Raw genomic sequence first — 20,681 nt, forward strand, 5'->3', positions numbered from 1 at the left:
AAGGTGGCGGTTGAGCGGTGAGTGACACACCTTTTGCATTTTGTTTGAGCTTGCTTCCCTGGTTGTATGCTTGCAGCCATTCATGGCTCGCATACGGTGTTCGCCCCAGCTACGACCTGTGCGACAAAAGCGCACATTTTTGGCGCCGCTGCCGGGGAGTTGCCCTGCACCAAGCTCCAGTTTGCAGCTCGGGCTGCTGCGTGAAGTTTAATTTACACTGTAGGAAAGCGACTGTGTGTTATTGTTGAAGTGTTTCCGTGTTTTGCAATCTGTTTCTGCAATTTGTCTTCTGCATTTATGTTTCTTTTGTTATTTTTTCCGCTCCGCGTGTGGGCGTGCGTTCTGGTATCTAGTTTTCTGCGTGTGAGGGGGATTTCTGAATCCCCAGACTTGTGCTGTGTGTGAACCGCGCCGCGGCCAAGGCTGAAACCTAGAAAGAAACCCTAGAAAACTTATCTCAAAAAATAAAAAATAAAAAATTAAATTTTATTTTTAAAGAAAAAACCAAACGTGTGGAGAGGAAAGATTTTTTAATTGGAGAAATTTTTTTTGAAAAGAAAAACCCCCAATTGACTCCGACCCCGGTCCCGGTCTCGGTCTTTTGATATATATATATATAGGAGAGTGAGCCTCCATAGCTTTCTTTCAAGTGAGAGCTTATGGGAAGTTGTGCCCTATATGTAGCCCACTCCCCAAGGACTAAAGTGAGCATGTGGGATAAAGCCCTCACCCTTTCCTCCACAAGCAAATAGGCTTTCGTCCCTTCCCCCATAGGGAAACGGACTGTTTTGAGGACCACGAGAGCTCCGGATAGGCAAACACGATGCTGTAAAGCACGCTAGGACCCTTTGAATGATACGCTCGTTTCGAGCTATCACACGCCCTAGTCCAAGTTCGACCATAAGTAAGGGGGTCAAAAACGGGTTAAAGACAATACAAAAACAAGTAAAAACGGGGTGTGAAACACCTAAGAAACCACTTGTGTGGACTTCAAGGGTAGTCACCAACGCCCGTAGGGTACCCACGTCATATGCATCTACGCTCTGGTCGGGTGCTAGAGCCTGAGCCACTAGAAAGCGTTTCAGTCTACGCAGGCTCACACCATCCCTCCACGTTAGCATCTTGGCCTTCGGCTGGAACCCAAGGGAGTGCAACCCAAGATCCACAAATAGTGGATAGTGACTCGTCCTCTGACTCAAAAGCCATGGAAGGGCACCCTACCAAGAACCCTGAGGAGACAAGCCAAAACATGCCAGTTTGGGCTCCACAACCCGGATCTAGCATGTTTAGTCGTCTAATAGAGATCTTTAGGAGAGCTACACGCTCGGAACATGCGACAAGCGAAGTAAATGAAGAAGGAGGGGTAGTGGATTCGCCAGTCACATCTTATGTAGACCCTACCCTCCCAAAGAGTGTCTATGTGGATATCCTACCCACTTCGTTTAATGAGGGCCCTACTGAGCTACCACCTTCCGACGCGCTTCCTAAAGTAGAGATCCCTAGAAGCCAATCCATAAGAAGTGACATTGCGTCCACTTCAAGAGAACTGTTTGGCACACCAAGTCTAGATGGAATATTTCTCAATGAAAATTGGGAATATGATCTACACACAGAGACTCTAACTGACCTATACACGGGTTACACATACCATGTAGGTTGGTTAGAAGTCCTACGATCTACATCTAGCGCCACTAATCTAGAGGAGCAACAACAAATGATATGTGAGGTTATTCATAGAATTATCCAAATTGAGAGGCAAAATAGGGGAGTGAACTTAGTTTCCACTGGCCCTATGAGATTTTTGGATACGGGCAAGGCCAAACAACCAACTCTATCACAATTGGAGACTCCCTCGGTGAGTCCCATAGACCCTTCATATGTTATTTCGCCTGGAGTCTCAATGCAGGTTGAGCCCACGAGTAGTAACTTTAGCTTTCCAACCTTGGCTCAACTTTCCATTAAGGAATCCACAATGCCTACCCCAATGATGAGCATAACGGAAAGTGCACCTGTTACCGCTGTAGTTAGTACGACGCCGCTACCTAGTGGAATAGTACCTACAACAGTGCTGCGTGCCAGTGCCTATCGACCCTATGTACCTATCGCTACTCATGCTCATGTAGCTCCTACGCCTCTTAGTATGCCAATGGCGTATGCTCCACGACCGCCTTATCACAACCCTTATCCAAGAGGAGCTAGGCCTGGCCACATATCATATCCTACGTCATTTGCCAACATACCCAGACCAATGCCAACTCCTATCAGCCAAGCTATCCCAGAAGTGCCTCCACCAGCTATGCCTGCTCACCTAGGTGATCTCGTAGCGTTTGCTTAGACGATCGGATGATCTATTGCGGAAAACATGTGGGGTATGCCTGAGAGAGAACCTAGAAGCAAGGCAGTACAAGTGGCTAAGCTCACTCAAAACTTCAGTGGTAACGAGGATGTTAGGAAGCACATTGAAGTCTTTGAACACGTGTGTGATTCCTTGGAAGAGCACAATGAGCTGCATAAGTGTAAAGCCTTAGGCTTAACCTTGAGTGGGAAGGCTGGAGATTGGTATCGAACCTTAAGGGTTGAAGAGCGCACTCACTACCCCACTCTCAAGAGATTGTTCTTGAAAGAATACATACGTGAGGGTGTGCTTTGGGGAGTAGCATCTCAACTCCAAAAAGCTGAACGCGAGGAAGGGGAGTCAGTGAGAGACTTTATAAGTCGATTGAAGCATCTAAATTCTCGCTGCACTCCGATGAGCGCTTCAATAATAACCAACTGCTCGATAGATTCATCCGAGGATTGCACCACGAGGACATATACAATGGCCTAGTCATTAGAGGTCTTACAACGTGGAAAGCAGTCACTGCCAATGCAATCCAGTTAGAAGACAACTTGATGATTGCAGGTAAAAAGGTGTCTTCGGAGACAAAATCCGTTAGTTCGCAAGTATCTGGGCACGAGCCAATGATGGTAAAACCTATTGCCAAGGAGCCCAAGATATCCGAAATGTCTGTGACCGACCTTACTAAGGCTCTCCAAGAATACTTTAGGGGTAATCGAGCTCCTCAGAATAGCCATATATACCCAAGGAGAGAGCAACAATGGTGTTCGGTGTGCTTAGGACCACATAGCATGAGTGAATGTCCCACATTTAGAGTCAAATTCAATGGGAATTGCAATGCATGTGGTAAGTACGGCCATCAATCTAAGGATTGCCTAGTACTTAAGCAAATGTTGGCAAATCAGGCACCACTAGCCTGGTCAAACACACCTCAAGTACCTGCGCTAATGCCTGCACAACCTGTCGAGCAACCGTCACAGCACATAGTTCCAAGGAACCCGAATGTAGTCCAGTCTGTGCCGTTACCACCGCTAGTGCTAGGACCACAACCTCCACATCCAAGGATTACCCCTATAAACCAGATGGGTTGTGAGTCGCATAGTGCGTGTGGGGATTATGAAGAGGAGATAGACCCCACTGCTCCATATGGGATTGATACGTTTGAAATGATTCCCCAGTACTACATGGAGGATCATTTCGGGCAAGTCAAGCCTGTATATCAAGCGGCTGCTCTCGCCACAAGAGGGAAAAACCTTAATACCTTGGCGAGGAGACCACCTCTTCAATGCTACGATTGTGGTGGACCGCATCGTGTAGCGGAGTGCCCTAATAGGCTACAGAAGATCGCTACTCAAATGCAACCAAATCAAGGGAGCACATCAGGAATGCCGGTACTTACATGTAATCGTTGTGGCATAGATCATTTGATCGCTCAATGTCCACATAATCCTAATGCACCCAAGATTACGCCATTGAATTTGGTTGAGGTCACCAACTAAGCACGAGGAACCACACCCGTTGTACCCGCCGCGAATGTAGTTACACGGTCAATGCTTCAAAATCAAAACTACATTCTTGAAGAGAGGGATACTGCATCAATCGCTCAGGCAAAGAAAAAGAAAACACGGCGGAAGAGATCGCTTAATGCCACGAGCTCCAAGCCTAGTTCAAAGACTAACATAGGGACAGGAGACGACCCCGTGTATATGAATGATCCTGAAGATGATTCTGATTCAATAGAAACCATGGGGACCAAAGCCACCTTAAGGGAGGAACCCACTCGGGAGCTCAATGAAGGAGAATCAAGCAAGTACATAAATAAGGAAAAACAGAAGGAAACTTCCTCGGCCCCACAACCAAGTCAGTTAATGCCCTCTCGACCACCCAAACTGACTGAGACTCCCCAAGACAAGCCACGTGGGCCAAAAACCCTCAAGAAAAAGATTGGAACTTACCCAAACCCAGTTGAGGAGATTGAACAAGTGCAACACTTAAGGGGTTTGGTGGAAGAAACACAAAGAGAACTGGAGCCAAACCCAAGAAAAATCAAAATTCCAGACACAGTGTTTCCTACGCAAGTTCAGCCTCACAGGAACCATAAACCGTTAGCTATACCTAGTATCATTCGGAAAGAAAGTGAGGATAGGACATCAGGAAGTGGGCAAACACCCTTTTTGCTTGAAAGAATGTTTAGTGAGGGAATGCCTGTCCCTATCGAAGAGGAAGTGATTCCATCTTCACCAGTTCCTAGTCAAGGAGCGATATCTCGAAAAGTACCATTGAATGTGTCCAAGCTAATGGATTTCATGTCCTCTGAAATCAGAACCACGATCATATCCAAATTATACGGAGATCCTGAGCTATTCTTAGCTCTTCGGGCATTTCTCAATGGAGAACTAAAGGCAGGGCTACCACAATTTGCAAATATGGATAGACCCAACACGCTTCAAGATGAAGGGGAGCATTGGGATCTACAACCCAACCTAGATGAAAACTCGATCGTGGAAATACCTGTTAACAAGTTGGGACAGTACTTTGAAGGTGACGAATCTAATGCAACCCTCCCCATTACTACCAAGGGATTAACTCTAAAGGGAATCCTTGATGGTGGTGCTGGAGTGAGCATTGTGACTAAAAACTGTTGGGAATCCATGGGGAGACCTCACCTCGAAGTCACAAACAGAGTGGTTAAGATGGAAAACGGAACTATTGCTAAACCTATTGGAATGTTAAGGGACCTTAAGATCAAGGTTTTGGGATACAATGTAAGACATACCTTCATTGTAATGGATTTCTCCAAGCATCCTATGTCATATCAAATGATCTTAGGACGTCCTTTCATGAGCGAAGCACAAATGGTACATGACTGGTCGAAAAACCATGTCTACCTACAATTCCAGGACTCTGTCATTCGAGTTGATCTTGAGAATGGTCGTGCACATTCTTTAGGAAGCAAGGTTATCATTGATAATCGATCGGATACCACTATTCACTCCGCCCCATTAAGGTATTACTATACATGCAAAAAAGAGACTGATGATGGGAAAGATTCTCCTTATATGGATGTCCTACCAGGTATGACTGAGTCGGATAACGTGGATTGGGTACACCTAGCGGCAACCATAGACACATGGGAAAATAGAGGCACAAGTTGGGTAACACCTGAGGGGCAAGACATGCCACCATTAGTGCCAATAAACATGATAGGTGTTATGCACTTGACTCCTGATGGCGAGAAAGTGGCAAACTCCACTGACACTGAAAGTAGCGAAGACTCTGACCAATGCAACTCTGAGTATGAATCTCAAGAAGAAACTAACTCTGAGCCTGATGGGGGGGATGAATCAAATATTCACCCAAATGTGGAAGCAAGGTGCTCAAGGCCTAGGACAGTGACCTCCTGCAGTTCATCCGAAAGTGAAGATCGACCAAGTGAGTCCGAATCTGATAGAAACAAAAATCAAAAACTTGGTAAGAAGAAAACGAGACATAAGCGCCAACGCTATCGAGCTAATGTACGCACTGCAATAAACAAGGAAAGATCCACTGCAGAATGGCTTAGTTATGTAGGAGCCATTGATGCTCATCGAAAGTTAGCGGATAATTGGGGACAATACCTCCAAAGTGTCATGTGGTGTATTCCGCAACCTCATGACGTCGCCCAATTAGAAATCGAAGAGAAGCCGAAACTAAGTCGTACTGCAAGAAGGCGGCAAAACCAAGAGTTGGCTCAGCAACAAAAGGAAGCGGAATTGAAAGAAAAAAGCCTGGCACAACAAGAACCAGTAGACTTACACCCCGCACCCGAGCATTTCAAATCATTTACCACAGGGGAACGTAAAGTGGTCTACACAAAAGCCCAACGAACGCCTACCAATGGGAGTAGCGGTGTCTACGATGGCCCTACGACGGTAGTTAAGGAGATAGACTTAGCAGATCCGGGTGAGGAGTCTAAACCAGTTTTTATTGCTCAAGACCTCACCCAGTCAGAGGAAGCTGCACTTAAGAAGCTTCTTAAAGAATTCAAGGACATATTTGCTTGGACATATCATGATATGAAGGGTGTTCCACCCTCGGTGGTGCAACACACGATTCCAATGATTAGCACTGCTAAACCAGTCCAGCAACGTCCCTACCCAATGAATCCTAAGTACGCAAAGATTGTACAAGAGGAAATTGAAAAGCTTGTAAAATGTGGATTCATATACCCTATTGAGCACTCAGAATGGGTTTCTCCGATAGTCATCGTACCAAAGAAGAATGGGAAACTCAGAGTGTGCGTTGATCTCAAAAAGGTTAATGCAGCCACCAGAAGGGATCATTACCCCTTGCCATATTCGGAACATGTGCTTGAAAGAGTGGCAGGCAAGGAGGCATATAGCTTTTTAGATGGGTACTCGGGTTACAATCAGATCACAATTACAGTCGAGGACCAAGCTAAAACAACATTTATCACGGAGTTTGGAGTGTTTGCCTTTCGCGTCATGGCTTTTGGCTTGACCAATGCACCTGCAACATTCCAACGATTGATAAACACCGCCTTTAAGGAATATCTAAGGGACTTCTATGAAGCTTTCTTAGATGATCTTTGTGTTCATTCCTCTTGGGATGAGCACTTGATGTGTTTACGAAAAATATTTGAAAGGTGTAGATTATATCGCATCTCCTTGAATCCTTTCAAATGCCAATTCTGGGTTAAACACAGAGTTATCTTAGGGCATATAGTGTCCAAAAATGGGATTTCCACGGACGAGAGTAAAATCAAGGTCATTCTGGAACTGCCACCACCCACCAACTACAAGGGAGTCCAACGCTTTATGGGCCACGTTGGTTATTATCGAAGGTTTATTCTCTTCTTCGCCGAGATTGCTCGACCATTGTATAAGCTTCTCATTGAGTTTATTTGGACCGAAGAATGTGACCGTGCCTATGAGCTATTAAAGAAGGCCTTGGCGAGTGCTCCAATCTTGAGAATGCCTAACTGGGATTTACTCTTCCATGTGCATATTGATGCATCAAACTTTGCTATTGGGTGTGTGTTAACTCAACCTGGAGAACACAAGCTAGACTACCCCATTAGCTTTGCCAGTCGCGCCAGTTGAACGATGCTGAGATGAACTACACCACTACGGAGCGAGAAGGGTTGGCAATGATATATGCAGTAAGGAAATTTCGTTATTACCTCCTTGCCACCAAGTTTGTTTTCTATGTGGATCATCAAGCATTGTTGTATCTGGTAAACAAACCATGCTCCACAAGAAGAATCACACGATGGCTATTGATTCTTCTTGAGTTTGATTTCACTGTTGTTGTGAGACCTGGCAAAAAACATGTTATGGCTGATCATTTGTCTCGCATACCTAATGGTGAGGCTCCTACGGGGGTTGATGATGACTTACCTGACACTTCCCTGTTCATGGTGGAGACAATGCGTGAATGGAGTGAGAAGATTGTTAACTTTTTGGTTAATGGCTTTCCACCCAAGGAGCTTCGTAAAGATCTAGCTCGAAAGCTGATCAATGAATGCGAACCCTATTGCCTGATAGTAGGGACTCTTTATAAAAGAGGAAAGGATGATGTTCTTAGGCGTTGTGCCCGAGAGGATGAGTATCTATACATTTTGCAAGAGGCACATATGGGCGTAGCCGGTGGTCACTTCTCAGGAGACTTAACTGCGCGAAAGATCTTATAATCAGGGTATTGGTGGCCCACTATGTTCCAAGATGCATCACTCTTTGTGAAGGGTTGCGATGAATGCCAACGATACAAGAAACCCCAACGGAAAGATCAGATGCCCCTACATCCAATCAAAGTAAACCAACCATTTGAAAAGTGGGGTTTAGACTTTGTAGGTCCAATTAGCCCAGTGGCCCGAAACACACAATCTCGCTATATTATTGTGGCCACTGACTATATGACCAAATGGGCTAAAGCGAAAGCGACACGTAAGGCAGATGCGAGGACAACAGCCAAGTTCCTCTTTGAAAATATAATCACACGCTTCGGTTGTCCTTTTGAACTTGTGAGCGACAATGGGACGCATTTTATAAATGACGTGACTAAGGAGCTCACAACAAATTTCATGATATCCCATTATAAATCTACTCCTTATTATCTGCAAGCGAATGGCCAAGCTGAGAGTACAAACAAGACATTAATCTCTGTTTTGACAAAGACAGTTGAAGCTCATCGCACGGATTGGGATCTAAAGCTTACGATAGCTTTATGGGCCTATCGTACTGCGTACAAAGTGGCTATTAATTGCACACCATTCAAAATGGTATATGGCCAAGAAGCAGTCATGCCGTGGAAATTTGTCATTCCTAGTCTTCGTGTTGCTACTCAAGAGGGTTGGGATGGTAATCCCTTAGTAGAGCGTCTATATATCCTTGAGCGGCTAAACGAAGAAAGACAATTGGCTGTATACAATGCCCTTGTGGAGAAGGATAGAAGGAACAAATGGTTTGATCGCCACCTGAAGGACAAGGACATCAAGGTTGGGGATAAAGTCCTGATGTATGGAGTGCGTAACGAAAAGAAGAAGCTCAAATATGCTAGTAAGGGACCGTATAGAGTATGTGAAATTATCCCGCAAGGTACCATTAGAGTGGAGACTCTCGACGGAGTTGAAACCATTGGATTCCTTAATGGGAGTAAATTCAAAAGATACTATGACCCCCTGAGCCAAGAGGAGTTACATGCAATCCATCAAAAGAAGGCAGCTAAAGAACAAGCTGAGCTTAAAAAGATACAAGCGAGAGTCGAAGCCAAAGAACGTCAACAGCGTGCTAGGCGACAACGAGAAGCCAACTTGGGAATTACGCAAGTATTTTTCGAGGAAGCAGAGGAGGATGCACTGGAATCTGACCCACCTCTAAGATACCCAATTGAGTTACAGAGTCCTTACGGGGAGGTGCTGTATAATGCATTATTGGATACAGGAGCTCAACACAATTTGCTATCATATGGCGTGTGGTGTCAACTTGGAAAACCACCTTTATCCAAGAGCGCTATCCAAGTTCAAGGAATCAACAAGAAAAAAACCCCTGTCTCAGGAGTTCTGCACACTCCGGTTGCCTATGACAAGGGGACCGTAATTCAAAGCTTTTTGGTTATGCCTGCGGGTACCATGGAAGGGACTGTAAACTTAGGGCGCAAATGGGTGATGGCCACCAAGTGCAATATCGATTGGGCAACTAGACGAGTCACAACGCAAGAACCAACACTAGGTCTGACTGCTCAAAATCCCGCACCTAAGTCATCCACTCAAATGCTAGATAATGAAAAATCACAAAGTCCAGTGGCAAAACCATCTTTGATTGTTTGCCACCCCTCTAACGCTTCAACGCCAAGAGTGGAAACATGCAGGGTGGTCTCTAAAGCTCCGCTTACTATGCCAAAAAACACATACAAATGGGTCCCAAAAGCTTCGTTAATAGCTACTTCCCTTGCTCAATCTCGTTCAGCCACCAAGAAGCCTCGTAAAAGGAAAGCAGCTACCCACCCGAGAAAGGGCAATGTAACATCGCGATGGATCCCTAAAAAATTATTAGTAGCCCAAGGGTACTACGAGGGGAATGACCAGATTTGGGTCCCTAAACATAAGCTGAATCTCTCTACATCACCTGTAAAACCTTGCAAACCAATTGTTGCCACCCCAATGACAATTCAAGACCGTGGTAAGGGAAAGGTAACAGAGTGCTCCGTACCACTTCTTCCAGAGTTAGTTTGGATTCCCAAACGATATCGATCAATACCACCTAGCTCAGGAAGGGGGGAGTCACATGAAGCTTCTAGCTCTTCATGCCAAGCACACACTCATATAGAAGTTTCTACATGCTCTACACCTACTCTTGTCAACACCCAACAAAAAACCGATGAGTCTACGTCTCCCCTTATAATAGTATCGTCGGAAACCATTTCCTCCATTCGTCAATGGGAGCGTACACTACCATCTCTGCAATTGGATGTGGCCACAAGGGTCATAAAAAGCTATCTGCCCACATCACAACCTATGACCCGCTGGACAAATTGGTTCCAAGAGGCTGCAACATCATTGCAAATAATATGATCTACCCAAGGAAAGGGGGAGCATGTACTCACACTCGACATTCTAATGCTTCCTCCTTAACCTTCTCCCCTGACCATGTAATTGCTAAATTCAAGGGGATGTATATATATAGCTTCATACAAAAAAAAAAGTAAAAAGAGCAAGAGCACAAAAAGAGGAGAAATATCCGTATACAATCAAGAATTAGATTGACCTGTCATAAACCTACTGATGCTATATCTGTGTTTGCAGATATGGCAGATGCACAATCATCATACACTTCATCCACTCCCACCTTTGGTGAGAGGTATCATCTGTACCTTTCTCAGATATTCCACATGTGCTATCCTGTAATTGAAACTGAATGGGATCATATAGATGTACTAGCCAGAGAGGAAAATGTTGAGGAATTAGAATGGCTAATTTGCCTATTAACCATGACTGACCCCTACTCCGTAGAGGACATATCCCCATTAGCCCAATGCTTTCCTTTTCCACAAGATGACTATCCTCGCATGGTTACATTCTTGATGAGTTTATGTGGATGGGAAAATGAAAAGGAAATATCTAACAATGATGAATGGACGGATGAAACTCATGGCACTACTGAGGTTGACTTTATTTATTTGGATGATGCGGATAGAGGCTTAGCCTTAGGACTAGAGCCAGGACTCTACAACATCCTCTTACCGTATCCTCAGTAGTAGTGTGGTGACTGGTAGGTAGGTTAGTGTTTTCAAGTTTTTTCTGGTTTGGATTCCTTAAACGAGTCTTTAATTTTTCACACTGATGTGCCTCTCGAGGTATAGTGCTTGTTAGTTGATTGTACAGGTTGAAAAGTTTGAGGTGGGTTCGCTTTCAAGTCCTGAGATAGCCGCAACGCTCATACATAAATATCTCATCAAATTGCGGGCATTTCTCTCATCGCATCAAGGAAATCTCCAAATACAGGTGTAATTCTTCCATACCCACGCTCTTTCGTTTTTACTGTTTAATTAATTGCATAAACTATAATGCATGACCACATGGAAATTGTCAATGTACTACTTAGTTTTTGAAGTTGCTTGCATGCTAGTGTAAATCATTAATGAGCTTAACTTTATTGGAAATATTCCTAGGCAGCATGACGTCTTTAGTTAACCTTGGAATATGATTGTCTTAGGTCTAGGGTCAAACCATCTTAATGTTTGACACCTGGCCATGTGTGTGTTGACCTCTAGGACGTAGCTATTACCCTTTGTCGAAAGGATGCAAGACAAATTATAGTTCAGGAGAGCGAAGATCAAAAGAAATAGATTTTTTTTTAAAAAAAGCCTATAATAAATGGCAATACAAGTCTATGATGTGCTTTAATATTGGCCTATCGCCTTATTGATACTTGGTAGGCGAGGAGTATTCTACTCCAGACCGATGCCTTGGTTGGTAGGGGGTAGCCTTGCCTAAGGTGAACTAATAGATTCCTGGATAATGCCTTGTGTTAAACATGGTACCAGGATCGATGTTAGTTTTGCCTTAGGAAGGTCGCCATTGTGTATAAAAATTGTCACGTGCGTAAAGAAATAAAGGCAAAAGGCTCCTGTAACTCTGATGTTTCTTGTGTCCCTAGGCTCGTGGTATTAACTTGTTCTTAGAGTAGACACAGTGTGGTCATCTGTTTATTTATTAAGCTTGGTTATTTTCCTTGACTTAAGCCAGTTATAAACCTTGATTAACCTTTGACACCTTGCTAACTCTTGATTTACTTTCAATAATTTTAAACTCCTGTTAATTTGCTACACTAGCTCATTCATGTGACCCTTAAACTAAGTTCTCATAGCAACATCCATTGTGGTCTAACATGCTTGAATTTATACACTTTATATCTTTTGAATTCCAGCATACTTTCACTCTACTTCCCTGTTTTGCAGACGGTCCACCACAACAACCCTATCGAGCTTACCATACCATAGCTTTCGAGGACGGAATCTACATCAGGAAGGGGGGCATGTTAACCCATGACGGACATTGAGACGTACTATGTTTTACGTCATTAATTTAAATATTCTGAGTTATGGACCGGGCTTGTCGGCACCATATGTTAAGGATAAAGGGATTGGGTGATCGCCGATGAGAGGCGCACCTTGAATATCAGCAGGGTAAGGGTTAGGATCGGCCGGCCATGTATGGGCGCCCATGTGTGAACGGCCAAGTCACCTATAAGAGTCAAATGTAACCCTAAAATCCTCATTCTCATGTGTTGTGAATACAAGAGTGCTCTTGCCTTATCTCCTTGGTTTCCTTCTCCTGCGTGTGATAGAGAGAGAGAGAGAGAGAGTGAGAGAGCGATCGAGCACTGTGTAGCGGCACGGTGGCGGAGAGGCGGTAGAGCGGCGACGGCGGCTCCTTCTTCACTGTGACGTGGGAATCCTTCAACGCGGCGGTTGAGCCGTGAGTGACACACCTTTTGCATTCTGTTTGAGCTTGCTTCCCTGGTTGTATGCTTGCAGCCATTCGTGGCTCGCATACGGTGTTCGGCAAGTCCCCAGCCTACGACCTGTGCGGCAAAAGCGCACATACATTATCAAGATTACCAATAAAATAGAAAATAAAAAACTTACCATTTAAATATTAGCAAAATTTGAATAACAAGAGAAATAAAATTCCTTATAACCTTTTCCTTTTCCAAACTTAAAAAGCTGCAAACCAACACAAAAGCTTCAAAAACTGCACACCAAAGATTTTGAATTAGTTTCAATAGCACAAGAACAACATACGAGAGAGGATGCAACCTGTAAAGTTTTTCCCAAAAAAAAAGAGAAGAAGGACTAACTTAAATGAATACCATGATAAATTAGCATTATCTACCAACAAAACTCAGAGGTTCGAAACCTGCAAAGAGCAAAGAGACAAATTTTAATATATTACATTATCAAGATTACCAATAAAATAGAAAATAAAAAACCAACCATTTAAATATTAGAAAAATTTGAATAAAAAGAGAAAGAAAATTTCTTATTAACTTTTCCTTTCCCAAACTTAAAAAACTGCCCCGCAGAAAAACACCAAAGCTTCAAAAACTGCACACCAAAGATTTTGAATTAGTCTCCATAGCACAAGAACAACATATCATGAGAGAGGATGCAGCCTATAAATTTTTACCCAAAAAAAACAAGAGAAGAAGGACTAACTTAAATGAATACCATGATAAATTAGCATTATCTCATTGAGCTTCTATTCAAAGGAGAAAATATTTTACCAGAACATGAACATACTAAAGAAAAACCTATCTGAGAAGAAAGACTACCTTCAAGAACACAATGAGAAATCGACAATATCTCAAAGAGATTATGTCCAAATGAGATAAAAGTTTACCATAATATAGACATATTAGAGATGATGCTTACAATAATGTTTTATGAGAACCAAAACAAGGAAGCGTGAAATATGATAAAATCGAATTTCACAGAGAAGAAAAGAAGGGAAAGTGAAAAGGGGGGAAAATCAAACATGAAAAGTGAAAGAGGGAAAGAAATTCGTGATTGGGAAGAAACATTCACTACTCTGACACTATAATATTTTATTGTGAGGACCACAAGGCACATCTGACATTTCTTTAGTTTTTTAATATTTGGTCCCAATATTATATTCCACTAATAGCTTGATCTTATAAGATTTGGTGGTTGAAAAGAGTTACATGGATCTAGAATCCCAGCTCTCTCATTGGCTAGCCCATTCTTTTTTAAATATTTTCTAAGAGGACCCTTTTGTGAGTCCATATTTTTCCTAATGCTCGAGGGACTCTAGATGCCATCGACATAGTGGTGACATGGTTTTTTTAATATTTTCTTAGAGGACCCTTTTGTGAGCCCATATTTTTCCTAATGCTTGAGGGACTCTGGCTCGGGGTGTTCACTATATGTAAACTCTCTATATCAAGTGCGTTCAAGGCCTATTTAAAAAACCCCTTATCTATAAAATTTTCATGAATAAAACAAACCCTTTTTCTATTCAATATGTAAATACCCCCTTTAAATGGTACCCTTCTGTATGTAAAGAATGTGTAAAAAGGGGACTTTAAAAACCCAAAGGAACCTCGACTACATTTTCCAGACTCTGCATGAGCACTTGCCCAATCTAAAGAACCATTGTTTCTAACGTGATTGGGTCCGAAGCCATTGCATAAGATTTCTCAATAGCAAGGTCTCACATTTGCAAGAATACAAGGGCACTGGATGCTAAAAATCATGGCCCTCCAAGGGGGTTATATGAAAGGAAGTGGCTCCATGCAGTGCATGAACTGAGTGCTAGGATCATATTTTCCCAACAGGCCACACCGCATCAAGTGCAACTCAAACAACATGGGAACAGGACATTGGGGGTCAATCAGGAAGGATGCATGGAAAGATAGATTCAAAATAAGTACACTCCACTATAGAACTCCTATCTTTTATATAAATTTTGTGGCTAAATTTATCATCTCTTATATGTAGGAGAAAATTGTGGGTCATCTCGCGACCACGTAAAAAAGTAGAGGTGAATTACCATTGGAACCATTATGATATAGATGCTTAGAATCATTTTATGGATGCCAAGGTCATCACATAGGATCAATGGACTCAAGCAATAGGGGCCTTTGCCAATGAAGAGGTGAGTAACTAAATAATGTTAGTGGAATTAAATTTACATTGATGTAAGGTAGGTATCCATTTTTGATGCATGGATGTGTAGGGGGACCAAGAAGATCCAGAAGATGAGGAAGAGCAATGTGGGGACAATGAGGAGGATGACCTAGCCTAGGCCTAGACCCTTTACATTTTGCCATGTATATTTTATATAGGCAATGACTTTTTGAACTCAATAGTTTCATAAATACACGCAATTTTATTTTAAGTGTCTTGGTTATTTGCAAGTATGTCTATACTTGAGTTATGTTGTGTTCTTTTCTGGATTAGCCGAGACAGATATGCTAGTGTTGCACTTCGTAATGAAAATTTTGTGTATTGACATGCATAAATAAAAAACCTGAGAGCTCTTCTTATAGGATGCATAAATAAAAAACCTGAGAGCTCTTCTTATAGGATGCATGGTATAGCCTTCAAGGAGAGCTCTCATTGAGGCTACATGGTGTAACCTCAAGGAGACATCTTTGTGTTTTTATTATATGCGCATGCGCAACCACAGTTACAGCTATACACGTGGCCACATACACAGCCCACTAACGCAGCCACATGCATGGCCATACATGCGATCATTTGTGTGGCCAATTAGTTGCATGCATGGCCACGCTCATGGTGGTAGGCGCCAAGCCGTGCATCTAGCCTCGTAATTGGTCGCGCATAATAATTTTTAATTTCCCTTTTCCTTATTGAAGACATGTCTATGCCTGTGGCCATAGCCCTTATCCCTTGTAGTGAACTCCCTTCAAAGTTACCTCCTTCTTGAGTCTAATAAGACCATCTCATCCAGCTTTTGTCAAGTGTTGAGCATTTATCATGGACTTTGTATAAGATGAGTAGGTTTGACTTGATGGAGCTCAAGCAAGAACCGGAGTAATGGTAGCCAAAGTATTCATTTATTAGAGCTCCTCCAATTTTGGATCTTTGTTATCTTGGATTATGAAAAAATGAGACTCATGTAGTACCTATGTAGACTTAACAAGATCACAATTGAATAGGGCACTCAACAAGATTACAATTGAATATCTCTTCTACTTCTTTGAAAGAGTCATCCATAATATTCTTGAAAATTTACATTTTCTACATTTAAAAATCCCATTGATATGATAATTGTCTTTCACAACTAGCTTTCTAGACTAGCTACCAAGACCCAAGGTTTTCAATGAGCAGGTGTCAAAGAGTTAGTGAAAGTACTTCAATTAACATATTCAAATTATATATTCTTGAATCTAACATAAAACTTTCATAATCATCCACAATTGACTGGCACATGTGCTCCAATTAACTTTTCTCCCTCTTACAAGAGTATCTCTTCTACTTCTTTGAGAAGAGTCATCCATAATATTCTTAAAAAAATACATTTTCTACATTTAAAAATCCCATTGATATGATAATTGTCTTTCACAACTAGCTTTCTAGACTAGCTACCAAGACCCAAGGTTTTCAATAAGCAGGTGTCAAAGAGTTAGTGAAAGTACTTCAATTAAACATATTCAAATTATATATTCTTGAATCTAACATAAAACTTTCATAATCATCCACAACAGACATGGCACATGTGCTCCAATTAACTTTCCTCCCTCTTACAAGAGTATTTACTTTATTGGTTATAATATAAAGCTAAAAATTATATTCATCACCATACTCTATGTGCATAAGATAAAGCAAGAACCTGAGCAACATTTCCTTCATCTATTGATATTGTTGCTTGCATTAGCTGAATTGTTTAATGAAGGGCAATTTGATTATGAAGAGAGTAGTCCCTCCACTTGTGGATAAGTTTGATAATCCCAATGTTGACATGAGGAGAAAGAGTGTTATTCTTGATAAAGAATGGGAGTACATGCATGCACACACCCTCCATTGTTCTTGAGAGTTCAAATCATATGAATTGGACCTATAGCATTATCATTTGTATATGCAAGTTTTTTATTTACATTTCCAAAAACTATAAAAGAAAAGGCATTTTAGTACATTTTATCTCTGATATCTTCGCGCTCAAAGATAAAATGCAAATCTTTGAAGTTGTAAGTTCTACAATCCGTTGAGATAAACGTTTTTTTGTGAACACTACTTCCTTCTCTATCCCAGCTTATTTGATAGATTCTCTATCCCAACTTATTTGATATTATGTGATTATGTATGAAGCCTTGCATAATATATATTAAAATGTAATTCACATGTGTATGACTTGTTTTTGCCTTCGTAGTTGTGTTGTTAATTGATCTTTATATATCGTTTCGAATCTCAGGCATAAAGTCATCTAGCTTTGCCGTGTGGCGTGTAGCCTAACGGCCGCTTCTCTCTGGCCATTCATGTTACCATAGAGCATTCATGAAGGCCGCAGCGTAGTGGAGGATGCTTAAACTGAATCTACAGTGCGGATGAGATAAACTCGAGTTACAATGCATGGCTAGGCATACAGTAAAGATGCGGGAAAAAAAAAAAAGAAGAAGTAACAACTACATGCCAATGCTTCGAATAGAAACAGGAACAAACTCCTGTTGAGGTATGAAATCTTACAGGGGGTTGTTACATGCCAATGCCACTGATGTGAAATTGTGCCATTTCCAAATAGATTAAAGCTGGAGAACATAGGTACTGCTATCAAGTTAAAAGTCCCAGATTTGCATTGTTTGTTCATCGAGCTGATCAACTGTGTTGAAAGCAAGCAGTTCATGATCTCCAAAGGATAAGCCGGAGCCACTAGTAGTCTCCAATTCATCTTGACATGCATGTGCGTCATAAAGCTGCTCATCCTGTCGGAGAACATGGTATAAGGGCTCGTCCATGAACGCCTGCATCATGCAACTGAAAGCATCGCATGATGATCCAATATAGGCGCAGCCGCTACTACCACTGGAGACACTCTTATTTGAATTGCTCATGTCGATGTCTTCATTATTGACTTTGCTCTGCAGACCGGCGTACTGATCCATGGCATCCAGCTGCTCCAAGAAACTTTGAAGCTCTCCATACTTCACCTTGCTCTCTTTAAATTCTGCCCCCTTCGTACTTCTGTAGTGCCAGTCCCGTTTATGTACTGCCAAACTATCGGTAACTGACCCATTAAGTTTAGCACCGAGAACGACGGTGTGATCGGCATCATATGATCTGGTGGCACTGCAGGGATGTGCGTCCACCAGCTGTTGATTATCAGCACTAGAGTGATTACAAGCCAGTACCTCATCCTTCGCCTGCTGCTGATGGCGCTGGCGCTGGTGTTCTGCGTTCATTTGGGCAGCGGCTTCTTGAACTTGCAGAGTTGCCGACGACGTTTGATCTCGTAAACTTTCGAGCATGCAACGATGAATTTGTTGAAGCCTCTGATTGACATGATAAGCATGAATATCATGAGCTGCTGCGAAACCGTCTGTTGATAGATGAACCTGCTGCCAACTAGGCCGTATCAAGCCTTTATTCATGATACGATCACCTTCCCAGGCCGAAGTCGTCTGATGATCATCAGGCGAACCGGCCATGGGCTCCAACGGCATTTTGGACATCATTGGAGAATTATACTTTGGGTACACAAAGCTGCTCGAGGCAATGCCGGAGGAAGTGATTGCCCAGTATTGTAGCCTTTGCTGTTGTTGCTCTTGCTCCTGCTCGGGTGGTCTTCTCCGATATTCATCCGAGAAGGAACGATTTCTAGAAGAAAACACATTATAGCAGCACCGCTTGGATTCGACACTAGCTACATCTGATTTGCATAAACCTAATTCGGATGGCGTGGACAGTACATTCTCGGTGCTAAATAGTTCTGCAGGTGGAGGAAGAGAAAAAATGGGACTGGATTTGGATGCTGCATGGGCATGCTGATGTGAAGGCGGTGGAAAGGGGAGGCCGGGCACTGCACCTTCGTGTAATAAGCGGCGCGAAGTGGTACTAGTACTATTAGTGGTATTATTACTAGTAACCGTGCAGGAGACACCGGCTGTAATCGATGAGGCAACAACATGACTAGCTGAAGTCATCATATTTATCTGCTCCTCATGCAGCGTAATTACCGCAGAAGAAGAATATGGAGCTGCTGCAGCTGCTGGACGTCCTCCTGCAGTTGCTTTATTTAAATGGGGGGAAAGATGTGCAGAAGCGTAATGGGGTACTTCACCTGCTTCGGCAGCAACATCATTGGAATTCCTGGTGGGAAGATTGAGGTGAGCATCGGGCCCATAGAGCTTGCGAGCTGCATGGTCGTAGGCCATGGCGGCTTCGCGGGCCGTTGCGAAGGAGCCAAGCCAGAGCCTGGTGCGCTTCTTGGGCTCTCTGATCTCTGCCACCCATTTGCCCCACGTGCGCTGCCGCACGCCCCTGTAGTCGCACGATGCATTCTCCGGTCCCCCTTTCCCTCTTGTTGGCCCCTTCTTCCATCCGGCCGCGCCTGCCTTCGCCGTATTATTGTTGCCGCCGCCGCCTCCACCTCCTGCGCTTGCACTGCCGGCCCCACTAGCTGCGCTACTCTTACCACCAATGCTAGTACTGTATGATTTGTCTTCAGTTGGAAATATTCCGCCTACAGTAACTGTCTCATTTTGATCACCAACAATTTTCATTTGGTCACCAAAAAGAGGTTGCTGCTGGCCGGCGCAGGTGCCTTCCTTCTTTAAGTATTTTACATTATCCATCTGTGCACAGAGAGACAGACAGAGCTCGGTTAGCTTTTACTTAGCTGCGCGGCACGAAGCAAAAATGAAGACGGCCTAAAGGCTAAGCTTGGATGATTGGGGTACTGAGTGGAACCAAAGCTAGTGGTGGCGAGTAATGCTAAAGCTGCAGCTCATTAACTTTAACTATAGCAGCCTAGCAGTTAGCACCACGATGGAAATCTAGAATTCAAGTTAAGAAGTGGGAGAGGAACGTTGAACCTGTAATTCATGAGCAGCGCAGGCGAGTCGACCCAACGCACTCTCTCAGACTAGATTTTTATTTCTTTGTCTTCTTGACAATGCAGGAGCTGGATGCTTCTCGCCGTCATGAGCATACGAATTTCTTTTAATACCGACTCCTTCGGTTTCTTTATTTTTCACAACGGAACTCTTATCGATTTACTCAAGTGAAGGTTCACGTTCACCTGTATGTTTCGGATTTTACTTCCACAACACGTGAAACCTGCGTTTCTTTAAATGAGCATACCAGCATGAATCCCACAGCCACCATCAAACACCCCGGTTCCCCAACCTTCTCTCTCTCTCTCTCTCTCTCTCTCTCTCTCTCTCTCCATTCATTCATAGATTATTAGCAGGCTTGGGAGCTCCTCATTGTTGTTTAGGCAGTGAACGAATAGAAATTGCAATCAATAGCATCCGAATATAAAGCTAGTTTCGTTAGAACTTTCCAACATACATCTGAACATAAATCTAGTTTCATTAGAAATTTCTAATATGGTTTAATAGCAAATATAATGTAACCTAGTACCAATATTACGACCCTAAAAATCCGTCACAAGGTAAGGTAACAACGCCGCAGCAGCAGCAGCATCATTAGAAAATTTCACGGATTACTGGTGCGCACAAGCAGAGCCCACTCTTCATGTTAATCAACCTGATATCGATGTACTGCAGCGTGTCTGCAATAGAATGTGATGCAGTGAAAAGCTGCAGGTTTGTGATATGATGAACTCCAGACACTCAGAGGG

At 42.9% G+C, this 20,681-nt stretch overlaps 1 protein-coding gene across 1 annotated transcript; it reads right to left on the reverse strand.

The window, feature by feature from the left end:
* Window positions 1–17,519: 17,519 nt before the first annotated feature.
* Window positions 17,520–20,055, reverse strand: LOC147602992 (uncharacterized). The gene is made up of 2 exons (XM_086797088.1): window positions 19,912–20,055; window positions 17,520–19,671 (listed from the first exon to the last, which is right to left on the reverse strand). The coding sequence occupies exon 2, from the start codon at window positions 19,669–19,671 to the stop codon at window positions 17,656–17,658; it is 2,016 nt and encodes a 671-aa protein (XP_086653214.1). The 5' UTR covers window positions 19,912–20,055; the 3' UTR covers window positions 17,520–17,655.
* Between the last annotated feature and the right edge of the window lie 626 nt (window positions 20,056–20,681).

This window comes from Cibotium barometz, chromosome 65 (assembly GCF_041138505.1).
Source record: "Cibotium barometz isolate CiBa-2024 chromosome 65, ASM4113850v1, whole genome shotgun sequence".
NCBI lineage: Eukaryota > Viridiplantae > Streptophyta > Polypodiopsida > Cyatheales > Cibotiaceae > Cibotium > Cibotium barometz.

What these genes read in the sequence shown, in the direction of transcription:
- LOC147602992 (XM_086797088.1), bottom strand. Translation starts at nt 19,671, where the DNA reads ATGGATAATGTAAAATACTTAAAGAAGGAAGGCACCTGCGCCGGCCAG.